Below are 26,765 nucleotides of genomic sequence, written 5' to 3' on the forward strand. Positions count from 1 at the left end.
CTGATGTGTATAAAACTGATGCCTAATAAGAACCTGCAGTATAAAAAAACAAACAAAACAACTAATACTAAACTTTCATTGGGTTATTTGTATGGAAATATGTTAATATAAATGTTTCAGACATTGCATGAAATTTCTAAAAATCTTATATTTGTATTTGTATGGAAATATGTATGGAAATATGTTAATATAAATGTTTCAGACATTAAAAAAAAAAAAAAAAAAAGATAACCAACAAGGACCTACTGTCTAGCACAGGAAACTATATTCAATATTTTGTAATAACCTATAAGGGAAAAAAATCAGAAAAAGAATATATATATATATATATACACATACATATGTATACACATACATGTGTATATATATATATATATATATATATACACACACACACACACATATATATATAACTGAATCACTGTGCTGTACACCTGAAACTAACACAACATTGCAAATCAACTGTACTTCAATTAAAAAAAAAAAAAGGATCTTACTTTTCCAAACAGGCTGACTGGTCAAACAATCTATGCATTCCTTTGTAGGAAATATGCTTTTTACCTACCAAAGAAAAAGTAAGAATACTGCTTGCAAAGAACTGGGAGTAAAAATGCCCAGGGATGACCTAATTAATTGTCTCTGTCCTTGGAAGAAACATGAATGTTCATCCCCTGACACAGCAGTCTTTTTATCTTCTTAGTGACTGATCTGAATGCACTGAATGTCAAATTCAGGGGGTGTGTCTATTATTTTCTTTTTGGAAGTTTCCTAGGGAAGGCTTTAAAAGGTATTTTTGTTTTACTTTGTTTTAAAGTTCACTAAATTCTTAGAAGCTTCTGGATGGCTTAAAAATATTTTTAGGTTATGCTAAAAGTGGAGTCAAATTTTATACAAAAGAAGTTCTTAAAATTGCCTAAAAATCAACTTTAGGGGACCCTGTAGATAGCACAAGGGATTCTTGTGATTGAACTTCTCTGTACCTGATTGTGGGGTTGCTCACATGAATCTATGCACGTGATAAAACTACACAGAACTAAATACACACACAAACAAGTACGTGTAACTGGTAAAATGTGAACAAAGTAGATTGCTTGAAGGGTAAAAAAAAAAAATCTAAATTTTGTAAATATAATAACTTTTGGACTGAACATTTCTAAGTTTCCTTTTAAAGAGTTCTAAGATCTACACCATAATCTAAGGGATCTTCATTTAATTTTGAGCTTTAACTCACAATGACCTTCCACACTTGATGTTATTTTACCTTTTTCCTATAGCCTCTCTGTTATGAGATAACAAGTTTCTAACTCACAGGAAAGTGACTTAAGTGAACTTACTGTCTACTGTAGCATCACTGTGACCTTTCTTTAAAAAGTCATTTTTATTTCTATCAAATTTACTCTCATCTATTTGTTTTATAAGAAATAATTTGCTTTTAAAACAGTGGGGTGCCATCTCTCAGAGATGGACCCCAGTAGACCACACTTTGGAATTGATGCCTTGTGTAGCCCCTTTTTCACTGCCTGTGACCTGGCCTATGACTTGTAGTAACCAATCGAGTGTGTGTTGTGGGGCAGTGATTTGGGGCCCATTCCATGAATTAGACTTAAGAGGATGGCCAGCTTTTCCTCCTCTGGGAATGTTTGCTTTGGGGAGCCCTGGTCTGACATAAAAGCAAATTCACTACCCTGCAGGAGAGAGCACTTGGGGAATCCACATGAGGAGGCTCTGGGATGTTACAGAGAGGGGGCGAGGTCCAGCTGTCTCAGTGTCCTGGTCGAGCCTTCAGAGGACTCTAGTCCTAGCTGCCATCTGGCTTCAACAGCATGAAAAACTTCAAAAGAGACCAGCAGAAGAACCACCCAACTGAGCCCAGCAACCCACAGAAAAGTTGGACAATAAGTGGCTGTTATTTAAGCCCCTAAGTTTTGAGGCAGTTAGTTATGTAGTACAATTAACAATATGTCTCACATGCTTAATCTTAGGATTTCAAAATGAAAAGAAAGTGAATTGGTGTCCTCAAAATAATTCATATACTACCTTGGAGAATTTTTAAAGGAAAGTAAGCTTTCAATGCACTCAGTATCTAGGTTAGTGAATAGTATTATTATTCTCGATCAAAAAACTCATCAAAAAGTGGAATTCTCTCTGTCCTGGTCCTCACCAGTGCTCGTGGTTTCTTCTCGACTTTCCCCAACTCATCTGAGTCAGAGCTGGGACTGTCCCAGAGAAGCTGTCCACGAGCCTCTTGTTCACGGAGCCATGTTTCCAACTTGCCAATTTTCTGGGGACAATAGTCATTACTTGCTTGTTGTTCCAGAAATTCTGCATTCTGTGTATTTTCTACAAAGAATTAGAAGTTCATTTAATTTATTTTTTCCCCTGACAATGATATATTTGTTTAAGTGCTTAGGTTTTTAGGAACACAAAATAATCTACTTGGTGTTCTTTAAAAAAAAAAAAAAAAAAATATATATATATATATATACACACACACACACACACACACACACACACACACATATAAAGGATTTCAACTGGTGTTTCTGTAAGCGTTAAAAATGCTTTCCTTGTTATTTTTAATCTTCTGAAAGTCACAAGAATGGCACAGTACACACTTGTATACCCTAACTCATCAACAACATTTTGTCACAATACTGTTTTATACATATATGTACACACACACACTTTCCTTCAGCTGAACCATTTGAGAATTAGTTGCAGAGTCACTTCCTCCCAAAATACATCACCACAAGTCTCCTAAGAACAAGGGCAATTTTCCTATGTAACCACAATACAATTATTACACTTAAGATATATGACATTGAGACAACATTGTTTTCTAATATACGGTCTGTATTCAGATATCCACGATTGTCCCAGTAATGCCTTTTATAATGGCTTTTTGTTTGTCTGTTTGTGTTTTATTTTTTAGATCCAGGATCCAATCTAGGAATATGTGTTGCATTTTCTGTTCTTGTCTCTTAGTCTCCTTTAATTCAAGAACACTCTCCTCTCTGTTTCTTCTTTCTTCTCTTCCCCTTCCTTCCTTCCTTCCTTCCTTCCTTCCTTCCTTCCTTCCTTCCTTCCTTCCCTCCCTCTCTTCTTCTCCTTCCCCTCCCCTCCCCTCCCCTCCTGTCCCCCTCCCATCTCCCCCTTCTTCTCCTTTGTCTCTCTTTCTTTCCCCCTCCCCAACTCTCTCATTGGCTCTTTTCCTCCTCCTCTTCCACCTTCATCATCTTCTTTTTTTCCTAACACTGACATTTTAAAGCATTCAGGTCAATCGTTTGGTAGAATGGCCCTAAATTCGGGCTTCTCTGATTGTTTCCTTGTGATTAAATTAAGGTTAAGTGGTTTTGGCAAGAATATTGCACAGGTGATGTTGCCTGGAGCTACTTATTGAACATCTACTACATGCTAGGCACATACTATACACTTTTCTTAACCTTCACATCAGCTCTGCCTTTCGTAGCAGAATCACCTATGGAGCTTTTCAGAGACACAGATGCCAGATATACAGAACTAGGGAGCTCAAAGTGTCAGGCACTTATTTTACCTTCTATTTTTTTTTGGAAGAGATTTAATTTATTTTTTGGTGTGGGATTTTGTGCATGTATGTCTTTACTTTAGCTTTTTATTTAAGTAGTACCCAGTGCCCTTTTAGAATGTGCTTCAGAACAACACGGCTTTATGCAAGGAAGGTGGCTTTTAAGAAAACAAAATCTTAACCACCATTTTCAAGCTTGGAAAATCATCCTGGGTCAAAGTCCAGATTTTCCCCTCAGTCTGGTGGAATCAGCTGTAACTTTATGGACGTTGTTTTCATGATTGTTGTTTATCAAATCTTAAGGCATATTTTATTTAAGCCCTTGATATCTGAAGTTGCATATGGTTACAAAAGAACATCAAGCATTTCAATGTGAGGATTCATGCCTTGTGACTCACGAGTTCCCTTTCTGCCTCACTGAGGGGCTACCCTGCTCTCCCCTTGAATGTTACTGTACTTACTAGCATTGTCTATTTACACAGCCCCAACAGAAAACTATAGTTAATTTATTCTGCAGCCCTAATCTGTCTCCTGAGCTCTGATACATTTTTTGTACAACTGGACACCTCCTCTTTGATGTCTCCTGGCAATATGTCAGCTCCACCTTCTTTTTCTGTCTTAAACCTGCCTCTTCTCCCAGTTACCCTCGTCCAGCACTTGGTCTTAACTTTGTTCCATCGTCTGCCTAGTTCTTCAGGAGAAACTCAAGAATCCTCCTGGCCACCTCACTCTCTCCACGTACCTATGTGTAATTCATCACCAGATTCTGCCAATTCTCTCTCCTAAATATCTTATATCTGGCTCCTTCTCTCCCTCCTCAGTGTCACCCTTCTCTGCTGGTCCAGACGCCACCTCTCTCTTGCACTACTGCTATGTACTTCTCACCTGTCTCCCCACATCCTCTTGCATTCCTCTCCCATCCATGCTCTACAGTTCAGACAGAGTAATATTTAAAATATAAACCCAATAGTTCACTTACTTGCCCTTTCAGTGGCTTCCCATTGATCTTAAGATAGAGTTCAAAGTCTTTATTTGACATGATTTATGAGACCCTGTGTGTACTGGGCCCTGACTGTGCCTATAGAGCCATCTTCAGTCATTCTCTATCTCAATGTCTCTTCTCCATCTGGTGTCTGGAATCTGTCAGGCTCCTTCCCACTCAAGGGCTTTTGCACATGCTCTGATCAATCACAGTTTTGGATGTCCCAGGACTCTGTTCCTTACGCTCACGTGCTCACCCGCTCCCTTCATGCAGCTACTTCCTGTCTCAACTTTTCCTCACAGAAACTGTCCAACTCCTCAGATTATTAGGTCTCTCAGTTATACTCTCATTGGACTTTCCTTTGTTCATTGTGTGTGCTATTGTGTAAGTACCACATCTACTCAGTTCAGTATCTGTTGAAAGAGTAAATAAGTAAAGGAATGAACAAGTGAGCCATCAGAGAATTTTGGCAGGTGGGAAGTATTGGTAACTGGGACCTGGGAAGGGCTTCATTCATTGGGGCCAGGGGGTGTCAATCATCTCTGCTCTACACACGAGCCCAGAACTATTAGAAGCATCACTCAGACTGAGAACAGGGATTTTCTGTGGACTAGAGGCAGGAGCTTTGAAACAGGAAGAGATGGTGGGATCTAATGTTAATGGTGGGATCTAATGTAATATTAGCAATAGCTTGACTCTCACTACGCTCTTGGTGTTATGATATTTCAGCTCTAAAGTTAGTATGTGAGGCAAAAGTCACATGTTCAATTTTATCCTTGAAAACCCCTTAAGTCACTCACAAAGCACTATATACAAAGTTTTGTATACTAAGCATTAAAGTCTGAGAACTTCTGAGCTAGATGTCTTATTACTTGTTACATTTTGATAAATCCCTGTTTGATTCTTTATGGTTGCTAGACTTAAAGAAAAAATAAAAAAAGAAAAACACAACCTTTAAAACCTAAATGGGTTTTGGGTGAGCAGGGTAGAGGAAAGTGTATCCTACTTTAAAGTTAATTTGGGGAGAGAGGAAAGAAACAGAGGCCAGTGTGGGAAAAATAGGGAGTGATTTTAGGTAGTACAAGGATCATACCAAACATTAAAAATGTTTGATGGTTATGTATTTTATAATATGTGTTTTAGAAAAATGTATTACCGCTATATCGAACCCATAATGTCCCAGTTAAGGTCTCTCACAGACAAGGCTAAATTATAAAAATAAAACGAAGCAAGATACCTTAAAGGAAAATACTAAGTAAATAATAGTACAAGTGGCCAGATAAGACTAGAGTTGTGAAGGTGACATTCAAATGATGTATGTGGAGTGACACTTCCCCTGAAGCAGGTAGTTATTTTCACTATAAGACATCAGTTCCATATTTCTTCAGTTTTGTCCCTATCCATATGATACTTTACATTTTATATGTGCTTTTACACACATCATTTGAATTTTATATAAACTCTACATGGTAGACACAATGCTTTATTCCCATTTTATAGATGTGGAAACTGAGGTTCAAAGAGGTTAGACAACTGGAAGTTAGCTATAATCTCTCTGTAGAATAAAGCTATATGAACAAATATATAGCTAATATTTATTGAGCGGCTACTATGTACCAGGCACTGTTCTAGGAACAAGAAAAGATCCTAGCTCCCATGGAGCTTACAATTAGTGAATGTACCGTCAGGGCTCAAATAAAGGACTTTGATTCCAAGTCCAGTGCTTTTTCTACTCACTAGACTCATATGGCTTCTGGAAAGTGTAGGAGCCACATTAACATGTTAAAACTCATAGAATTGTGTACCTAAAAGAGCGATGTTCACTTTGTGTAAGTTATATATTATCATGTATTACACAGATATATGTAATTTACTATGTAAATATCTATAAAATATATGTAAAGCATGTGTGATTTCATTTTAAAGAGGCAGCAAGAAACTAAGACTGATTTTTATCTCACAAGAGAGCTGAAACTCTCATCCTACCTTCCAAAAGAGGGAACAAAAATGGACAAATAGAGCCTTAAATAAGAGGAGCTGGGTACAGAGGAACCTTAATTACCAGAACCCAACTAGCAGAATGCTCATGGAAGTCTATGATCTTAGCGACATTTCATTTTTAGGAGAAAGCAAAGTGAACTGCTTTTAGAAGACAAAGAAGGAAATCAAAGATGTTACTTGGGAACACGTAAAAAGGAACCATTGCTTGAGCATATGCCTACAGAGTGGTGAGGTCTATAAGGCTTTGCAGAGGGAAACCTCTTGAGAGAGAAGTTGGAGGAGTCATAACCTCTACATTTGCAGACTTTCCCAAGGTTGTCCTGGACACAGCTCTGAGTCGCTGGAGTCCTGATGAGGCTAAATGAGGGGGTGGGTGGGAGTGCACCCTTTGGAATCAGAAAGACCCGGCCTTGAATCCTGGCTCTGTCACATGGGGGTTAATAGTAACTCCTGTCTTATAGGTTGTGTAAAGCTTAAATGCGATAATTCATGTTAAGGGTGGACCACGGTGTCTGGCTTAGAGTAAGCACTCAAGAAACCTTAGCTGGAACTAAATGAAACAGCTTTAAAAAGTATCAGGAGAGGGGCTTCCCTGGTGGTGCAGTGGTTGAGAATCCACCTGCCAATGCAGGGGACACAGGTTCGAGCCCTGGTCTGGGAGGATCCCACATGCCGCGGAGCAACTGGGCCCATGAGCCACAACTACTGAGCCTGCGTGTCTGGAGCCTGTGCTCCGCAACAAGAGAGGCCACGATAGTGAGAGGCCTGCGCACCGCGATGAAGAGTGGCCCCTGCTCGCCGCAACTAGAGAAAGCCCTCGCACAGAGGCGAAGATCCAACACAGCCAAAAATAAATAAATAAATAAATAAATAAATTAATTAATTAATTAATTTAAAAAAAAAGTATCAGGAGAGCAGAGGAGACCCCCCTTCTCCATGTGCCTCAGTCTCCCCTGGCCTCTCCAGATCTGGAGCATCTTCCAAATGTTGGGGTTTCTTTTTGGCCTGATCTCAAGCAATGACTGTAAGTGTCTAATTTTAACTGAGGCACCTTTCTTGGTGGTTTTGCCAATAATTTTTAAATGGTAAAAGTTGTTTTTCTATGTGACTATGCAGCATATTTCATTCTGGGATGTGGGAGTATAGGTTAAATAGATGTTCCAAGTAGATTTTTCATTTATTCAGCCTTTTCTTATTTAATTAACTTATCGATTAAGCATCTCGTTCCTCTGAGCAGGAGCAGTGTCTCTTTCAGCTGGTAACTTTGCATCTTAGAAGCTCAAGACCTCCAGAGACATGGCCAGCATTTCTGTAGATCTCTAATTGGTCAGTCTTGCTAATGGGGGATTGGCCTACAGCGCAGTAAGCTCTGTATGTGAACAATACCATGCATTTGCAGTGGTGGGTTTGCTCTGGGGGAGTACAGACAGGGAAAACTTAATGGGACGCTAATTGATGGGGAAACTCAACACAGAGTTTATGAACAAAATGTCTGTTGGAAATCACAGAGCCATCTGAGGCCCTGAGCAACCTGGCCTGACTGCAGTGTGTGGGCTGGGAGTGATCATAGCAGGAGACGAAGCCAGGAAGGTAGGCAGAGGCTAGATCCTGAAGGCTTAGAGAATCAGGGCAAGGAGTTATACCTTGTCCTCAGGCTCAAGGAGACTCACTGAAGGATTTTTTTTTTTTTCAGCAGGAGAGTGATATGGTCAGATTTGCATTTCATAAGATTATTCTGGTATTAGCGCAGTGCTTCTAGAACTTTATTGTGCTTGAGAATCATCTTGGGATTTTGATAAAATTCAGGTCTTGATTCAGTAGGTCTGGGATGGGGTCTGAAATTCTGTATTTCTAATCAACTCCCAGGTGATACAGATGCTGCTGGTCTGTGGGCAACGCTTTGATTACCAAGTAGAGCAGTGGTTCTTCAACTTTAGGGGCATTGGAACCATGGGGGGGTGAGGGGTTGTTACACTCAGATTGCTGGGCCCCATCCCTACAGTTTCTGATTCAGTCACTCTGGCTGGAGCCCTGACTAGTTCTCAGTTAATGCTGGTGGTCTGGGGACCCTACTGAGGACTACCGAGGTGGAGGGTTGATGAAAGGAGGGTAGGACCTGAGGGAGGATTTCCGTCGGGAGGCTGTAGCAATAGCTCTGGGGTGACATGCCGCCCTAAGGGTGGTGTGGGGAATGGGGGAGGGGGGAAGCTTTCAGCGCTAGGTGACACCAGCAGGACATTGTGACTGACCATCTGCTAGGAGAGGGAACATCAGGGCTGGAAAGGCGCTAGGTCTCCGGCCGAGTGACAGAGAACAGGGAGGCCATACCCACTGAGATAGCAGAGGCAGCATGAGCAAGCCTGGAGAGGACAGTGATGCTGGATTCAGTTTTAGACGTTCTGAGCGAGCCAAAGAGGGCTGCAGGGGAACGCGTGGGTGGGGAGAGAGTGTTTGCATGTGGCACCAGACCAGCGGATACCAGTTTGCTGTTTAATGTATCTCCACGTGCTTCACTCTCTAACCACAAGATGAGGCCCTTTTGCCTTTTCTCCTCATAGGGATGGTGCAAGGATTGCAATCATGCATGTAAAGTACCGTACATTTCTACAAAGAGTCATCTCACCACAGTGCTGAAGCTTCTGTCTTTTCTTCCCGGCCATCCAAAACTACATGACAGCAGGCCCATTATATTCCAGGAAGTAAAATATCAACAGGAACCCGAGGGCAGCTCTGTCCTTCCCCACTCCACATCAGAAGTTTATCTGATGAAGTTTTTAAAATGCTTGAAATATTTTACTAAAAAAATTACGTGCCTCACCTGGACTTCTGTTCAAGGTTTCATCAGGCAGCAAGGTTAGAAAGTCATCGTCATCATTTCTTGGGATACTTTGAAGGATTTTCTTGACTTTATGGTCCCTCTGTTTCTGCTTATTAGTTCTTGCCTCCTTGTGAAGACTTGTCTTCAATTCCACTTGGGCCTGAAATTGATCAGCTATAAACAGTATTCTCCCCTCAAGCTACTTTCACCAGAGTAGGTCAACAGATCAGCTACTTTGCAAATTGTGTGCTTATCTGTAGACATCTGTGGTCCCCTAAACAGAACACGGTTCTCTGTTTTCCTGTTAGAAGGTATGGAAACTTTCTTCACGTGCAGGTTTGTTAGGAGAAAGGGGATCATGCCTATAATCTCAAAACAGCGAGGACCTTTGTAAAACCATTTCACCATAGGCTAGCTGATATATTTGGAATTTTGCAGAAGACAGGGACTTCAGGCTTATTCACTAGAGTGAGGAATTTGGGTTATGACATTTACAGGAGACATTACTGTAAAGGGGTTTGTTACAAGAGATCTTGCTTATAAAATGATTCTATGGCTTAAATTATAGAGAGACGCCTAGGTATCAAAATACAGACCAACTCACCCCCCTCTTCCTTTTTACTAAACCAAGAAAAATTAACCTCATTTTCCTGCTGGAGCCAGAATGTCATAGAAGCAACAGTTAAAAAAAGGGAGACTTGAGACGTGGATACATCCTTGAGAGGATGGAAAACAGAGAAAAGACTCAACAGAGTTGGTAGCAAAGGGGATCTTCCTGCTTCTTCTCAACCCCAGTAGTTGAAACTTCGGCTCCAATGACTAAATTTAAAATGCTAGGTAAAGACTGGAGATGAATGCTTAATTATATTCATGTGCCAGGGCAGTGATTATGTAGAGTACATTTGGTAAATATGACCCTCTTCTTCTCATATTTACCTCTTGTCTTTTACGGTTCATTTCCAGCATTTGCATCTTATGTAAATATTGTCTTTTCCCAGAAGGATACATTCGAGTTTGCATCTTCTTTTCCAGTTCCTGCTATGAAAGATGACACACTCGTTAGCATGGGGTAATTAGTTACTGACTCTGCAATCCACAACTTGAAATCCTTTTTGGAACAGAGTGAGATCTTAATCATCAGTCTTAATCCATAGAGATCTCTTGTGACATCAGAGGTGGACCATTGCAGCTTCCCGACCAGTTCTTAGTGAAGCTATCAGTGAATGAAGTGGAAATTTGCTATGTGTATCATATCGTTTTTAAGGTTCCTGTAGAGTTTTGCAAACCTTGAATGGAAATATGTTTCCATATCTCATTTTGACAGGATATCACTTCCCATGTCAACAGCTGCTTTAACTATCTTCCCAGAAATGTGTTCTGGTTTGATGAGACCTGCTTCTCTCTCCCTGCTTCTTCTGTCATTGAGTAATTGTCTGGCTATGAAACCAGAGGGGGGCCAACCTATTTCTGTAGGGTTTCCTCCCATATTCCACTATAAGCCCTGGTACACTGCAGTTTAGGAAGGATTTAAAATTGATTTGTGACTTGGGTGATCTCCCCTGGTGTATCATAAACTCCAGTGAGACAATGTGAACAGTTAATGAGGGCAGCCAGGAGTGAATATACCCTCATTCATCACTTGCTGTGGCCAGGAAGGGGAAGGGACCTGCAGCCAAATGTGTTCAGTGATCCCTGTTCTGTTGCCCTGTGGACATCGACTGCGGTGGCTGATATGAGCCTCAGGGAGGGGCCCATCTCTATGGGCACTGTCAGTATCACAAACATGACCTTGAGGATCTAAAAGTACCTGGACATCTTTTATCAACTCAGTCATCTGTGGATGGCAGCGTCTAGATGACTCTGAAATGAATCAGGGGAGGAAAGTGTTCACAAATTTGAACACTTCTAGAATCACCAATTTCCACATAAAATTCCTGTCTCTCATCTACATCTCCCTGTTTTCACCAGGCAGCAGAGAAGGGCTCAGGGTTCATCTGAGAGGCAAGAGTAATCGCCAGTTGGAAGCAGGCCCAGAAGAGAATGGATAGCTTTGGAAAGTTCTAACTCTGGATGACTTAATAGCTCTCTTTGCCTTTGAGGTCTTCTGGGTGGGGAATACAGGAAAAGGATTGCCAGCCCCCCAGTTCCCCACCCCCTCCAGGTTTTGCTGCTGCTCACCTTGGCTTTGTGAGTCCTCCCAGCTTCTTGCTGGCTCAGGAGCCTTTCAGAAGTAATTACTTGTGGCAGGTCAATGGGTTCAAGCTTCTGGAAGTCCAACATTTAGAGTATTCAGCATTCCTCATGCCATGAGATGATGAAACATAAAAGCCAGATATTAAACTATCTTAACACTCTGCACGTATTCATGAGAACACACAGGGAAGGCAGTTTCGACAGGATTACAGCTGTATCTGTGTGAAAGGCTTTTTGACCTATCTGGGTTCTTCAGTGTTCTCTTGCACTGTTGCCAGTGACTCATTGATCTAAATATTGGTCAGAGAGTTAAAGGATTAAGAATCATTTTCTGTCTGCATTGAGGGACTATGTCCACAGTTATCAAGCAACAAGGGTCTTAGAATATTAGAGATGAAAGAGGTGCCAGAAAGCTCCTTTACTTTATTTATCCCTTAACCACCCAGCTAAACTATCCTGGTCCTTAGGGAAGTAACCTATTTTTAGGTTCTCCAGAGAAGCTCCCTCAGCCTCCTCAGTAATAATCACTGGTGCTTATGAGGCACATTGACAATGAAAGTGCAGTGTGCTAACAAATCTTAGACATGGATTTTTCCAGCAGGGCCTTGGCTTTATCGGGGAGGTGATGCTGAAGTTTCAAGCGGTCACTAAGACTAGGCAGCAGTTGATGAACTAGTGATTTGCCCCCAGCTCTACCTGTCTTAGATGACTTAATTTGGAGCACTAGGAAGTGGCTGAGTAGGCTTGGGAGACAAGGGCTGGTCTCTTCACATTGACATGCAATCAGGGACCTGAACTTATTTGTTCACTCAGTGATTACTTATTGAATGACTGCTACCAGCCAGGCATTGGGATGCAATGCTCAACAAAAATGGGCATGGTCCCTCATGGGGCTTACGATCTATGGGGAAACAAGTACACTTTTGCTTGTGTGATTATTTGATGAATAATTACAAACTGCGATTGGGGCTTTGAAGAAAAAGTCTGAGGGGTAAGACTATGACAAGATATAACTGGAGGACTCCACCTTGGAAATGAGGGGTTTTATGAACTGGATTATGTTCCCCCCAAATTCATATGTTGAAGCCCTAAACCACCTCCCCCCAGTACCTCAGAGTGCGACCTTATTGGGAAATAGGGTCCTTGCAGATATAATTAGTTAAGATGAGGTCATACTGGAATAGGGTGGACCCTCAATCCAATATGTCTGGTATCTTTATAAAAAGGGGAAGTTTGGATGCAGACATGCACACAGGGAGAATACCACGTGAAGATAAAGGCAGCAATTGGGGTGATGCTTTCACATGTCCAGGAATGCCAAAGATTGTCAACAAACCACCAGAAGCTAAGAGACAGGCATGGGACAGATTCTTCCACATAGCCCTCAGAAGGAACCATCCCTGCCAACACCTTGACTTTGGACTTGTAGCTTCTAGAACTGTGAGACGATACATTTCTATTCTTTTAAGCCACACAGTTATTATACTCTGTTACCACAGCCCTAGAAAACTAATTCAAGGGAGAGAAGGGTCAGGAGGCAGTCCAAGAAAGTTTCCTGAGGAAGTAATTTTTTAGCAGCAGTTGGAAGGTTGGGAGTTTTCAGGGGACTGAGGAGTTCCAGGCAGAGGGAATCACATGGGCAATAGCCCCAAGGCAGGAGAGAGCATGATCTCTTGAAGGAACTGCAAGAAGTCAGTTGGCTGCAGTTGAGAGTGAGAGGAAGAGTGGCTCACATGGGGCTGGAGAGGTAGGCAGGGGCCAGCTCATGAAGGACCTGATGGGGCATCATGAAGACGTTGTCTTCTTAAGAGGAGGAGGCAGCCATTGACACATGTTAAGCTGAGTAGGGATATGACTACATTTGCTTAAAAAAATGATCACTCGAGCTGCAGTGTGGGAACTATACTGAAGAAGAGCAATTATGGATGTGGGTGAGCACTTAGGAAGACAAAGATGATGGGCTGGGGGCTCATGGGGTGGAAATTGATGGGCTCTACAAATGTTTAGAACAGACCAAGCAAGATTCATGATGGTTATTGAAGGAGAGTGACATGTCCAAATGACACCCAGATACAAGGGATGGATAGTGCCGTCGTTTGCTGAGATGGGGAATCCTGGAAGAGGGCCACGTTTGGGTGGAATGTAGAGGGGAGGTCTGTGCTGAAGATGCATGCTTGGGAACCATCCCTGGGTAGAGAATAACTGAAACCATAGGATGAATGAGGTCCAGAGTGAGAAGAGCAGAGTCAAGGATGCTCCAGCACTGAGAGCTGGTGGATGGGGATGGGCTGGCCAAGGAGGTGGAGCAACGATTGCTTCAGAAGCGGGAGGAAAACCAGGAGGACACCATGCCACAGAAACCAGTGTCAGCACCACACCCGCCTTAGTCCAACACTACAAGCAAATCCTAATATATTTTGAAAGTATTTTCGATTGTAGTCTGATTGGTTGCCTTATCAAGGGGTAGGCCTGGAAGCCAGTTTGGTCTTCAAGGTGACCAGAGTGAAAAGAGAGGGAGAGACCATGGAAAATGGCTGCCGAGCATCCAGCGCTCATAAGGGGGAGCATGACTGGGGCCTCCTGCTCCTTCCCTGTAGAACAATTTCCTGGTCCCTGGGCTGGGCCTGAGCTGTTCTAGGGAGAACAGCCAGCAGCCCTTTCTGGTAGAGCAGCCCAAAGCTGAGCTGGCAAGGAAGGAAAGAAAGGCAAAGGATGTGGAGATGGGCAGGAGACACAAAGGGGAAAGAACTCATCTCTGTGTTAGATGTGCCAGGCCATTTGCATTTGTGGAAGGAAGTGGTTCTCTGTCCTGTTCTCACCTCAGGTGAGGAAGTGAGGGATTTTTTTTTTTAACATAATAACTTAGCAATGAGGTAATGAGAGGTAATTAATATTAGCTAGAAAGAGGTTTGTTTGTTGTCCTGTCTCTCAACTCTGCAGAACCTAAAGATGCAGGGTAAATGACATCTGCTGGCACAGGAAGCAGCCGCTGATCAAGTCAGAACCCTGAAGGAATGGAGAAGAAAAGGAAGGGGGAGGGAGACCAAGAGGAAGGGGTATGCAGGAACCTATGGGAGGAAGACTCAGCAATGACTGAGGGGGATTTCAAGTTGAGGAGAGAACAAGGAAGTGTTTGTGCCGTCCCCTGGACTTGGTTCAAGATTTGGTTCTTTCTGGTGATTAGGCCCATATGCCTTTGCAGCCACTGCCGTCCATCATGCCATGCTCACAATATGTCATTCAATCCCCACGTGAACCCTGTGTATAATTATGGTGATTCTCTGTTTCACAGGAGTTAATGAGTTGTGCAAGTTTGCAGAGCTAGAAAGTGTTGATTCTGGGATTCAAACTCAGGTCTGTCCACTTCCAAATCCCATGTTCCTTTCTCCATACTTGTTTCTAAACCTGGTTTATCGTCAGAATCTCCTGGAATTAAAAAAAAAAAATTCCTAGGCTATTCATTGGGGATTGAGATTCAATAGGTCTGGGATATGTCCTGGCAGGAGGGAATATATGTATATAAAAAATACAGGGTTGTTTGGCCTGAGGTGATCCAGCACTGGAAGCTACAGGCTCGTTCTTGAGGCTAATGGTGGACTCCGGGAGGGCTCATGCCAAGGAGTACTTCCCAGAACTTCTGCTGCCAGTGTCCTTGTCCCTGCAGTGAGCCACAGCCATCCCCCGCCTCTGCAGGAGACCCTCCAACACTAGCAGCCGTGTGGTTGACAGGGTCTTGGTGCTCTGGCCGGCTGTCAGGCCTGAGCCTCTGAGGTGGGAGAGCCAAGTTCAGGACACTGGACCACCAGAGACCTCCTGGCTCCACGTAATATCAATCAGTGAGAGCTCTCCCAGAGATCTCGGTCTCAACACTAAGACCCAGATCCACTCAATGACCAGCAAGCTACAGTGTTGAACACCCTATGCCAAACAACTAGCAAGACAGGAACACAACCCCACCCATTAGCAGAGAGGCTGTCTAAAATCATAATAAGTTCACAGACAAACCAAAACACACCACTAGACGTGGTCCTGCCCACCAGAAAGAAAAAATCCAGCATCATCCATCAGAACACAGGCACCAGTCCACCAGGAAGCCTACACAAGCCACTGAACCAACCTTACCCACTGGGGGCAGACACCAAAAACAACGGGATTAAGAATGTGCAGCCTGCGAAAAGGAGACCCCATACACAGTAAGTTAAGCAAAATGAGAAGACAGAGAAATACGCAGCAGATGAAGGAGCAAGGTAAAAACCCACCAGACCAAATAAATGAAGAGGAAATAGGCAGTCTACCTGAAAAAGAATTCAGAGTAATGATAGTAAAGATGATCCAAAATCTTGGAAATAGAATGGAGAAAATACAAGAAACGTTAAACAAGGTCCTAGAAGAATGAAAGAGCAAACAAACAATGATGAACAACACAATAAATGAAATTAAAAATTCTCTAGAAGGAATCAATAGCAGAATAACTGAGGCAGAAGAACAGGTAAGTGACCTGGAAGATAAACTAGTGGAAATAACTACTGCAGAGCAGAATAAAGAAAAAAGAATGAGAAGAGTTGAGGACAGTCTCAGAGACCTCTGGGACAACATTTAATGCACCAACATTTGAATTATAGGGGTCCCAGAAGAAGAAGAGAAAAAGAAAGGGACTCAGAAAATATTTGAAGAGATTATAGTTGAAAACTTACCTAATATGGGAAATGAAGTGGTCAATCAAGTCCAGGAAGTGCAGAGAGTCCCATACAGGATAAATCCAAGGAGAAACATGCCCAGACACATATTAATCAAACTTCCACAAATTAAATACAAAGAAAAAATATTAAAAGCAGCAAGGGAAAAGCAACAAATAACATACAAGGAAATCCCCATAAGGTTAACAGCTGATCTTTCAGCAGAAACTCTGCAAGCCAGAAGGGAGTGGCAGGATATATTTAAAGTGATGAAAGGGAAAAACCTACAACCAAGATTACTCTACCCAGCAAGGATCTCATTCAGATTTGATGGAGAAATTAAAAGCTTTACAGACAAGCAAAAGCTAAGAGAATTCAGCACCACCAAACCAGCTTAACAAGAAATGCTAAAGGAACTTCTCTAGGCAGGAAGCACAAGAGAAGAAAAAGACCCACAAAAACAAACCCAAAATAATTAAGAAAATGGTAATAGGAACATACATATTGATAATAATCTTGAATGTAAATGGATTAAATGCCCCAACCAAAAGACACAGACTGGCTGAATGGATACAAAAACAAGATGCATATATATGCTGTCTACAAGAGACCCACTTCAGACCTAGAGACACATACAGACTGAAAGTGAAAGGTGGAATAAGATATTCTATGCAAATGGAAATCTGAAGAAAGCTGGAGTAGCAATTCTCATATCAGACAAAATAGACTTTAAAATAAAGACTATTACAAGAGACAAGGACACTACATAATGATCAAGGCATCAATCCAAGAAGAAGATAAAACAATTGTGAATATTTATGTACCCAACATAGGAGCACCTCAATACATAAGGCAAATGCTAACAGCCATAAAAGGGGAAATCGACAGTAACACCATAATAGTAGGGGACTTTAACACCCCACTTTCAGAATGGACAGATCAACAAAAATGGAAATAAATAAGGAAACACAAGCTTTAAATGACACATTAAACAAGATGGATTTAATTGATATTTATAGGACATTCCATCCAAAAACAATGGAATACACTTTCTTCTCAAGTGCTCATGGAACATTCTCCAGGATAGATCATATCTTGGGTCACAAATCAAGCCTTGGTAAAGTTAAGAAAATTGACATCATATCAAGGATCTTTTAAAACCACAACGCTATGAAACTACATATCAATTATAGGAAAACAGCTGTAAAAACGGGGCTTCCCTAGTGGCACAGTGGTTGAGAATCCGCCTGCCAATGAAGGGGACACAGGTTCAAGCACTGATCGGGGAAAACCCCACATGCTGTGGCACAACTAAGCCCGTGCACCACGACTACTGAGCCTATGCTCTAGAGCCCGCAAGCCACAACTACTGAAACCTGCACACCTAGAACCCGTGCTCTGCAACAAGAGAAGCCACCACAATGAGAAGCCCACGCACTGCAACAAAGAGTAGCCCCCACCCACCACAACTAGAGAAAAGCCTGCATGCAGCAACGAAGACCCAATGCAGCCAGAAATAAATAACTTAATTAATTAAAAAAAAAACTGTAAAAAATACAAACACATGGAGGCTAAAAAATACACTACTAAATAACCAAGAGATCACTGAAGAAATCAAAGAGGAAATCAAAAAATACCTAGAAACAAATGGCAATGTAAACACGACAACTCAAAACCTATGAGATGCAGCAAAAGCAGTTCTAAGAGGGAAGTTTATAGCAATACAGTCCTACCTCAAGAAACAAGAATAATCTCAAATAAACAACCTAAACTTACACTTAAAGCAATTAGAGAAGGAAAAAAAAAAACCCCAAAATTAGCAGAAGGAAAGAAATCATAAAGATCAGATCAGAAATAAATGAAAAAGAAATGAAGTAAACAATAGCAAAGATCATTAAAAATAAAAGCTCTTTCTTTGAGAAGATAAACAGAATTGATAAACCATTAGCCGGACTCATAAGGGAAAAAAGGGAGAAGACTCAAATCAACAGAATTAGAAATGAGAAAGAAGTAACAACTGACACTGCAGAAATACAAAGGATCATGAGAGATTACTACAAGCAACTCTATGACAATAAAATGGACAACCTGGAAGAAATGGACAAATTCTTAGAAAAGCACAACCTTCTGAGACTAAATCAGGAAGAAATAGAAAATATGAACAGACCAATCAAAAGCACTGAAATTGAAACTGTGATGAAAAATTTTCCAACAAACAAAAGCCCAGGACAAGATGGCTTCACAGGCGAATTTTATCAAACATTTAGAGAAGAGATAACACCTATCCTTCTCAAACGCTTCCAAAATATAGCAGAGGCAGGAACACTCCCAAACTCATTCTATGAGGCCACCATCACCCTGATACCAAAACCAGACAAAGGTGTCAGAAAAAAAGAAAACTACAGGCCAATATCACTGATGAACATAGATGCAAAAATCCTCAACAAAATACTAGGAAACAGAATCCAACAGAACATTAAAAGGATCATCCACCATGATCAAGTGGGGTTTATCCCAGGAATGCAAGGATTCTTCAATATACAGAAATCAATCAATATGATACACCATATTAACAAATTGAAGGAGAAAAACCATATGATCGTCTCAATAGATGCAGAAAAAGCTTTTGACAAAATTCAACACTCATGTATGATAAAAACCCTCCAGAAAGTAGGCATAGAGGGAACTTTCCTCAACATTATAAAGGCCATATATGACAAACCCACAGCCAACATCATTCTCAATGGTGAAAAACGGAAACCATTTCCACTAAGATCAGGGACAAGACAAGGTTGCCCACTCTCACCACTATTATTCAACACAGTTTTGGAAGTTTTAGCTGCAGCAATCAGAAGAAAAAGAAATAAAAGGAATCCAAATCAGAAAAGAAGAAGTAAGAGTGTCACTGTTTGCAGACGACATACTATACATAGAGAATCCTAAAGATGCTACCAGAAAACTACTAGAGCTAATCAGTGAATCTGGTAAAGTAGCAGGATACAAAATTAATGCACAGAAATCTCTTGTATTCCTATACACGAATGATAAAAAATCTGAAAGAGAATTAAGGAAACACTCTCATTTACCATTGCAACAAAAAGAATAAAATACCTAGGAATAAACCTACCTAAGGAGACAAAAGACCTGTATGCAGAAAACTGTAAGACACTGATGAAAGAAATTAAAGATGATACAAATAGATGGAGAGATATACCATGTTCTTGGATTGGAAGAATCAACATTGTGAAAATGACTGTACTACCCAAAGCAATCTACAGATTCAATGCAATCCCTATCAAACTACCACTGGCATTTTTCACAGAACTAGAACAAAAAATTTTTAAATTTGTATAGAAACACAAAAGACCCCGAATAGCCAAAGCAATCTTGAGAAGGAAAAACAGAGCTGGAGGAATCAGGCTCCCTGACTTCAGACTATACTACAAAGCTAGAGTAATCAAGACAGTATGGTACTGGCACAAAAACAGAAATATAGATCAATGGAACAGGATAGAAAGCCCAGAGATAAACCCACACACATATGGTCACCTTATCTTTGATAAAGGAGGCAAGCATATACAGTGGAGAAAAGACAGCCTCTTCAATAAGTGGTGCTGGGAAAACTGGACAGGTACATGTAAAAGAATGAAATTAGAACATTCCCTAACACCATACACAAAAATAAACTCAAAATGGATTTAAGACCTAAATGTAAGGCCAGACACTATAAAACTCTTAGAGGAAAACATAGACAGAACACTCTATGACATAAATCACAGCAAGATCCTTTTTGACCCACCTCCTAGAGAAATGGAAATAAAAACAAAAATAAAGAAATGGGACCTAATGAAACTTCAAAGCTTTTGCACAGCAAAGGAAACCATAAACAAGACGAAAAGACAACCCTCAGAATGGGAGAAAATATTTGCAAACGAAGCAACGGACAAAGGATTAATCTCCAAAATATACAAGCAGCTCATGGAGCTCAATATCAAAAAAACAAGCAACCCTATCCAAAAATGGGCAGAAGACCTCAACAGACATTTCTCTAAAGAAAATATACAGATTGCCAACAAACGCATGAAAGGATGTTCAACATGACTAATCATTAGGGAAATGTAAATCAAAGCTACAATGAGGTATCACCTCACACCAGTTGGAATGGCCAGCATCAAAAAATCTACAAACAATAAATGTTGGAGAGGGTGTGGAGAAAGGGGAACCCTCTTGTACTGTTGGTGGGAATGTAAATTGATACAGCCACTATGGGGAACAGTAGGGAGGTTCCTTAAAAAACGAAAAATAGAACTACCATACGACCCAGCAATCCCACTACTGGGCATATACCCTGAGAAAACCATAATTCAAAAAGAGTCATGTACCAAAATGTTCATTGCAGCTCTATTTACAATAGCCAGGACATGGAAGCAACCTAAGTGTCCATCGACAGATGAATGGATAAAGAAGATGTGGCACATATATACAATGGAATATTACTCAGCCATAAAAAGGAACAAAACTGAGTTATTTGTAGTGAGTTGGATGGACCTAGAGACTGTCATACAGAATGAAGTAAGTCAGAAAGAGAAAAACAAATACTGTATGCTAACACATATATATGGAATCTAAAAAAAAAAAAAAAAAAAAGAAAATGTTCAGAAGAACCTAGGGGCAAGATGGGAATAAAGACACAAACCTACTAGAGAATGGACTTGAGGATACAGGGAGGGGGAAGGGTAAGCTGGGACAAAGTGAGAGAGTGGCATGGACATATATACACAACCAAACGTAAAATAGATAGCTAGTGGGAAGCAGCTGCATAGCACAGGGAAATTAGCTCGGTGCTTTGTGACCACCTAGAGGGGTGGGATAGGGAGGGTGGGAGGGAGGGAGATGCAAGAGGGAAGAGATATGGGGACATATGTATATGTATAACTGATTCACTTTGTTATAAAGCAGAAACTAACACACCATTGTAAAGCAATTATACTCCAATAAAGATGTTAAAAATATATATATATGCATGTATGTATTTATATGTATTATAAATATTTATATATATTTACATGTATATATTTGATTAATACAATTTATTTTTTAGAGAGATTTAGGTTCACAGCAAAATTGAGCAGAAAGTACAGAGTTCTCATACCCCCATCTCCATACACACACAACCTCCCTACTATCAACATCCCTGACTAGAGCGCTACATTTGTTACAATCATTGAGCCTACACTGACACATCATTATTGCTCAATGTCCATGGTTTACATTAAGGCTTACTCTTGATGTTGTACATTCTCTGGGTTTGGACAAATGTGTAATGACATATATCCACCATTGTAGCATCATATAGACAGTTTCACTGTCCCCCAAACCCTCTGTGCTCTGCCTACTCATTTTTCTCTCCCCACAAACCCCTGGCAACCACTAATATTTTTACTGTCTACACAGTTTTACGTTTTCCAGAATGTCATATAGTTGGAATCATATACTATGTAGTCTTTTCAGATTGGTTTCTTTCACTTAGCAATATGCATTTGTGTTTCCTCCATGTGTTTTCATGGCTTGATAGCTCAATTCTTTTTATTGCTGAGTAATATTCCATTGTCTGGATATGCCACAGTTTATTTATCCATTCACCTACTAAAGGACATATTGGTTGCTTCCAAGTTTTGGCATTATGAATAAAGCTGCTATAAACATTCGTGTGTAGATTTTTGTGTGGATATGAGTTTTCAGTTCATTTGGGTAGATAACCAAGAAAAGTGATTGCTAGATTGTCTGGTAAGAATATGTTCAGTTTTGTAAGAAACTGCCAAACTGTCTTCTAAAGTGCCTGTACTACTTTACATTCCTACCAGCAATGTATGAGAGTTTCTGATGTTCCACATCCTAGTCAGCGTTTGGTGTTGTCAGTGTTCTGGACTTTGGCCATTCTAATAGGTGTGTAGTAGTATTTCATTGTTGTTTTAATTGCAATTCCCTAATGACATATGATGTTGAATATCTTTTCATATGATTACTTGCCATCTGTATATCTTCTTCTTTTCTTATTCTCTTGACATTGTCTATCACAGAACAGAAGTTCTTAATTTTAATGAAGTCGAGCTTATCAGTTGTTTCTTTGGAATATGTATTTTTCAAAACTCTCCAGAGGATTCTGATGATTTCCTAGGGTGGTGTCCACTGGCCTCCAGACTCCCTCCACTCAGTAAAGGAGCTACATCAAAATAGACCAGGGAGGATTTGTTTGTGGAGCATTATTGAAAAATTGAGTCTGAATAAGCCTGCTATTTAAATATTTTCGGCTATTTAAAATAGTCTATCCATAAGTTCTAGGGAAAGCTTTTTCTTTGAAAGTATAAATATATATGATTCTATTTTCAGCCTCATTTTCAGTTCTGATAATTTTTAAGTAGTAAGTATCTTTAAGTACTCTCTCCAGGCAATGACTTTCTTTCTGGCCTTTGGTAAGAACCTAAAGAATGCCATTCCTCCACAAAGGGCACTAGATGGCAGTAGCTAACATTGCAAATAGGATCCCCTGGTTAAATCGTTTGCACTTGCCCTGAGAAGCACTGCAGAAAAAAGTGTTGGAAAATTGGCATCTCCAAACAAACCAGTCAAATGAAATTGCCTCAGAATTCTGGGTTCATATCAGTGTTTCTTTTCCCTGCCTGGGAAGCAAGATGCCTCACTTCATCATCTTCAGAGAGAATACGATGGGAGGAATTACTGGAGAATTGGTACAATGATGCCTGTTTTTATTTCATGATATAAAAAATGATTTTTTGTCTAAAGATTTCTGGATTATTTGGCTTCTCAAACAAAACAAATGGTCAGGATAATCAGTTGGAGTATCAGCTAGGAGATTCAGGAAAGGAGATTAAATCAAGCATAAGGCACAGAGCCTGGTGACAACCACTAATCTGAGATGGTTACTTCTGTTTACTAGCAGGAAGAGAAAGGTGTGTAGGAGCAATTCGAAGAACTGTAAAGTTTGTTTGGTATCATGACTTAAGAATGTGTCTTTTAAGTTTCTGGGAAGAAGGTAAAGGTGTCCAAGACAGATTGGAGCAAGAAACCATAAGGCCAAGGAAGAATTTCCGGTCAAGGCATTGCAGTGAGTTCACATTTCAGTAACATTCTTTGATTCAAATATCCAGCAATGAAAAGTAAAACATAAACCAAAAAAGATGTGGTCAGGCTTTAATACAAGAAAAATATCTCTCTGGATCAGAAAATGGAACAGAAAACTTGGGGGAAGCTGATTCATAAGGCATTTAGGGCTCCTGATGGCTGTGAGTTATTTCTGTAGGCTAAAGGAGACCTCAAAAATGCTCCATATAAGAAGGGAAAGTAGAGCCACGCTCACAGGGGCCTGAGTTTAAACTCAGGGGCTGAGTTGTTCTCACCTCTTTCCCCAGTCCAAGAGCTGCGTCAAAACGTAAGCTGGAAGATTTGTTTTACAGGCATTATCAAAAAGTTGAATAAGAAGCTAGGACTTTATACTTTATAACAATAAACTTAAAAGCTTAGGTAAATGGATAATTTTCTGGGAAATATAAGTTAACATAATTGGATCGGGAAGAAATAAGATACCTATAAGATATCTAAATCAACTAAGAACCATTCTTTTACTAATTAAGTAAGCAGGAAAATTTCTCTTTCCCCAAAATTCCAGGTGGTCAAAGATGCTTTCACAGGCCTGTTTTATTAGATTTTTAAGGAACAGATAAGAACTATGTTAAATCAAATGTTTTAGAGAACAGAAAAGAGGGAAAGGTAATCAACTCCTCTTATAAAACTAGTATGACCTCGAGAAAAAAAACTGGAAAAAGACAGCATAGGGAAATTATAGAACAACTCCACTTATGAAAGTATCAGTAGATACAAAAATCCTAAGCATATAAAATTCAGCAGTGTATTCATATATGTGTCTCATGACCAAGTAGGATTTATATCAGGAATGCAAGCATGGTTCACATCATAAAATCTATTAGTGTGATATATTAGGTCAACTGGTTAAAAAGAAAATCCATAAGATCATTTTAATAGATTATTTACTAGATGGAGGAAAAACATCAATAAAATTTAACACTCAGTCCTGGGAAAAACTCTTAGCCTACTAGGAATAAGAGAAATGAGAGAAATGTCCATAATTTAGTAAACAGCATTGTGCCAGATATCTTCCATTTGTTTCTCCAGATCCACTTATCACATTTCTCTACCCTGTTCTCTGCCTATGACGAGTAAGCAGTTTCTCCTGCCTTCTGGCTTCCCATTGGGTTCAACCGCTAAAGAATCCTGGTAGGAAATCTGAGAGAAGAAAGAGAATGAGGTCAGGATATTTCTTCTTCTATCTCCCTCCCTGCAAGGCATGTTGGGTTGGCTGTGTCCCACTGTTCCTCTCAGAGCAGCTCCCTCTACCTCACTCTTCCCTTCCAGGTTCTAGAAGTCCCTTGACCTAGATATAGCTACTTCTTACTGCCACTAGTGGTTATTGCAATACCCCCTCTGGTTCCCTTCATCCAAACCTCGGTACAATTACCTGTAAAGAAAACTTCCCTGAATTGTCCTAATTCGAATGTACCATCTGTTTCCTTTTGGGACTCTGACGAGCATCTATCAAAATCCTATTGCGAATGTATTTCGCTTTAGAACCAGTCCCGTTAATGTCACAGATAAGGCAAGGATGTCCATTATTACTGCTTGTGTTCAAAATTGCAAGGGAAGTTTTAGTCAATGCAAAAGTCAAGAAAACCAGTACAAGGAACAACTGAGAAGAAAGAGAAGAAATTATTCCTGTTTATAGAAGATATTATCTACATAGAAAGTCAGGAAGAATCTATAGACAATTAGAATTACCAAGGTATTTCAATCAAGTTGTGGAACACAAAATTTAATACACAAAAATTATTAGCTTTCTTTTTTTCTTTCTTTCTTTTTTCTTTTTGGCTGTGTTGGGTCTTTGTTGCTGCACGCAGGCTTTCTCCAGTTGCGGCGAGCAGGGGCTACTCTTCGTTGAGGTGTGCAGGCTTCTCATTGCGGTGGCTTCTCCTGTTGTGGAGCACAGGCTCTAGGCGCATGGGCTTCAGTAGTTGTGGCACGTTGGTTCAGTAGTTATGGCTGACAGGCTCTAGAGCGCAGGCTCAGTAGTTGTGGCGCACGGGCTTAGTTGCTCTGAGGCACGTGGGATCTTCCCAGACCAGGGATTGAACCTGTGTCCCCTGCATTGGCAGGTGATTCTTAACCACTGCGCCACCAGGGAAGTCCCCACAAAAATTATTAGCTTTCTTATTCACCAATAATAATCATTTAGAAAATTAAATGGGAAAAATACCTCATTCATTGTAGGATGAGAAAACCAAATGAGATATTTTGATGGCCAGTTGTATGTGTCAACTTGGCTAGGCTACAGTGTCCAGTTATTCAAACACTAACCTAGGTGTTGCTGTGAAACTCTTTTGTAGATGTGATTAAAGCCAATAATCAGTTGACTTTAAGTAAGGAAGATTATTTTAGATAATCTGGGTGGGCATGATTCAATCTATTGAAAGGCCTTAAGAGCAAAGCTGAGGTTTTCCAGAAGAAGAGGAAATTCTTCTTGTGGACAGCAGCTTCACCTCGTGCCCTACAGTTCCAGTCTGCCCTTCCTGACGGCCTGTCCTATGATTTCAAACTTGCCTTGCCAGTCCACCTCCACCGTCATGTAACCAATTCCTTTCAATGTCTCTTAACATATGTCTCCTTCTCTTTCTCTGGTTGAACCCTGACTGATACAGGTATCGAGAAACAAACCTAAAAATATACCACACAAGGCCCCTGTGGAGAAATTATGAAACATTATTGAAAGATATAAAAGAAAATGTGGCTAAATGGAGATTTACGTCATGTTCATGGTTTAAAAGACTCAGTATTGTAAACTTGGTTAATTTTCCCCAAATTAATCTATTAATGCATTCCAGTCAGAATACTGACAAGGTTTTTTTGTGGAACTCGACAAGAAGATCCAAACTTTACATGGAAGAGCAAAGGACTGTAAATAGCAAAGACAATTCTGAAGAAGAATAAGGTGAAGGGACTTGCCAAACTAGATATTAAGACTTAGCTTAAAGGTACATAATTAGGACAGGATGGAATTCCTGTGGATACACAAGTAGGCCAGTGCAACAGAAGAGAGAGCTCAGAAACAGACTCATTAAGATCTGGGTATTGGATACGTGACAGAAGTAACATTTCAAATCAGTGGTCACAATGGATGATTCCATAAAGAGTTCTGGGGCAATAGATTAATCAAATGGAAAAAATGTAAAATTAGATTCCAATTTCACACCTGCATACAAATGAACTTAAGATGGATTAGGATCTAAATTAAAGATTACAAATTTTAGAAATAAATAAGGATATCTTTATGAACTTGGGGAATTAAAAAATTTCCTTGACAAAATATGAGATACAAAACATAAAGATTGAGAAATCTGACAACATTAAACTCTTTGTGTACACACACACACATACACACAACAAAATGAAAAGGCAAACCAT

The 26,765-nt window shown here is 40.3% G+C and overlaps 1 protein-coding gene across 2 annotated transcripts in view; it reads right to left on the bottom strand.

Annotated features, from left to right (window-relative positions):
• Positions 1 to 425: 425 nt before the first annotated feature.
• CCDC198 (coiled-coil domain containing 198) overlaps positions 426 to 26,765 on the bottom strand; it is a 32,305-nt gene continuing 5,965 nt past the window's right edge. Inside the window, exons 3-6 of one of the 2 annotated variants that reach the window (XM_036840134.1) lie at positions 11,524 to 11,610; positions 10,282 to 10,380; positions 9,346 to 9,505; positions 426 to 2,340 (exon numbers count right to left, since the gene is read on the bottom strand). In XM_036840134.1, the coding sequence (XP_036696029.1) occupies positions 2,105 to 2,340; positions 9,346 to 9,505; positions 10,282 to 10,380; positions 11,524 to 11,610 (582 nt within the window). In that variant the 3' untranslated portion in view covers positions 426 to 2,104. Of the gene's footprint in view, positions 2,341 to 9,345; positions 9,506 to 10,281; positions 10,384 to 11,523; positions 11,611 to 26,765 lie in introns of both variants that reach the window. The other variant, XM_036840128.1, reaches the window with a different exon arrangement.

Source organism: Balaenoptera musculus, chromosome 2 (genome assembly GCF_009873245.2).
Source record: "Balaenoptera musculus isolate JJ_BM4_2016_0621 chromosome 2, mBalMus1.pri.v3, whole genome shotgun sequence".
NCBI classification, from domain to species: Eukaryota; Metazoa; Chordata; class Mammalia; order Artiodactyla; family Balaenopteridae; genus Balaenoptera; species Balaenoptera musculus.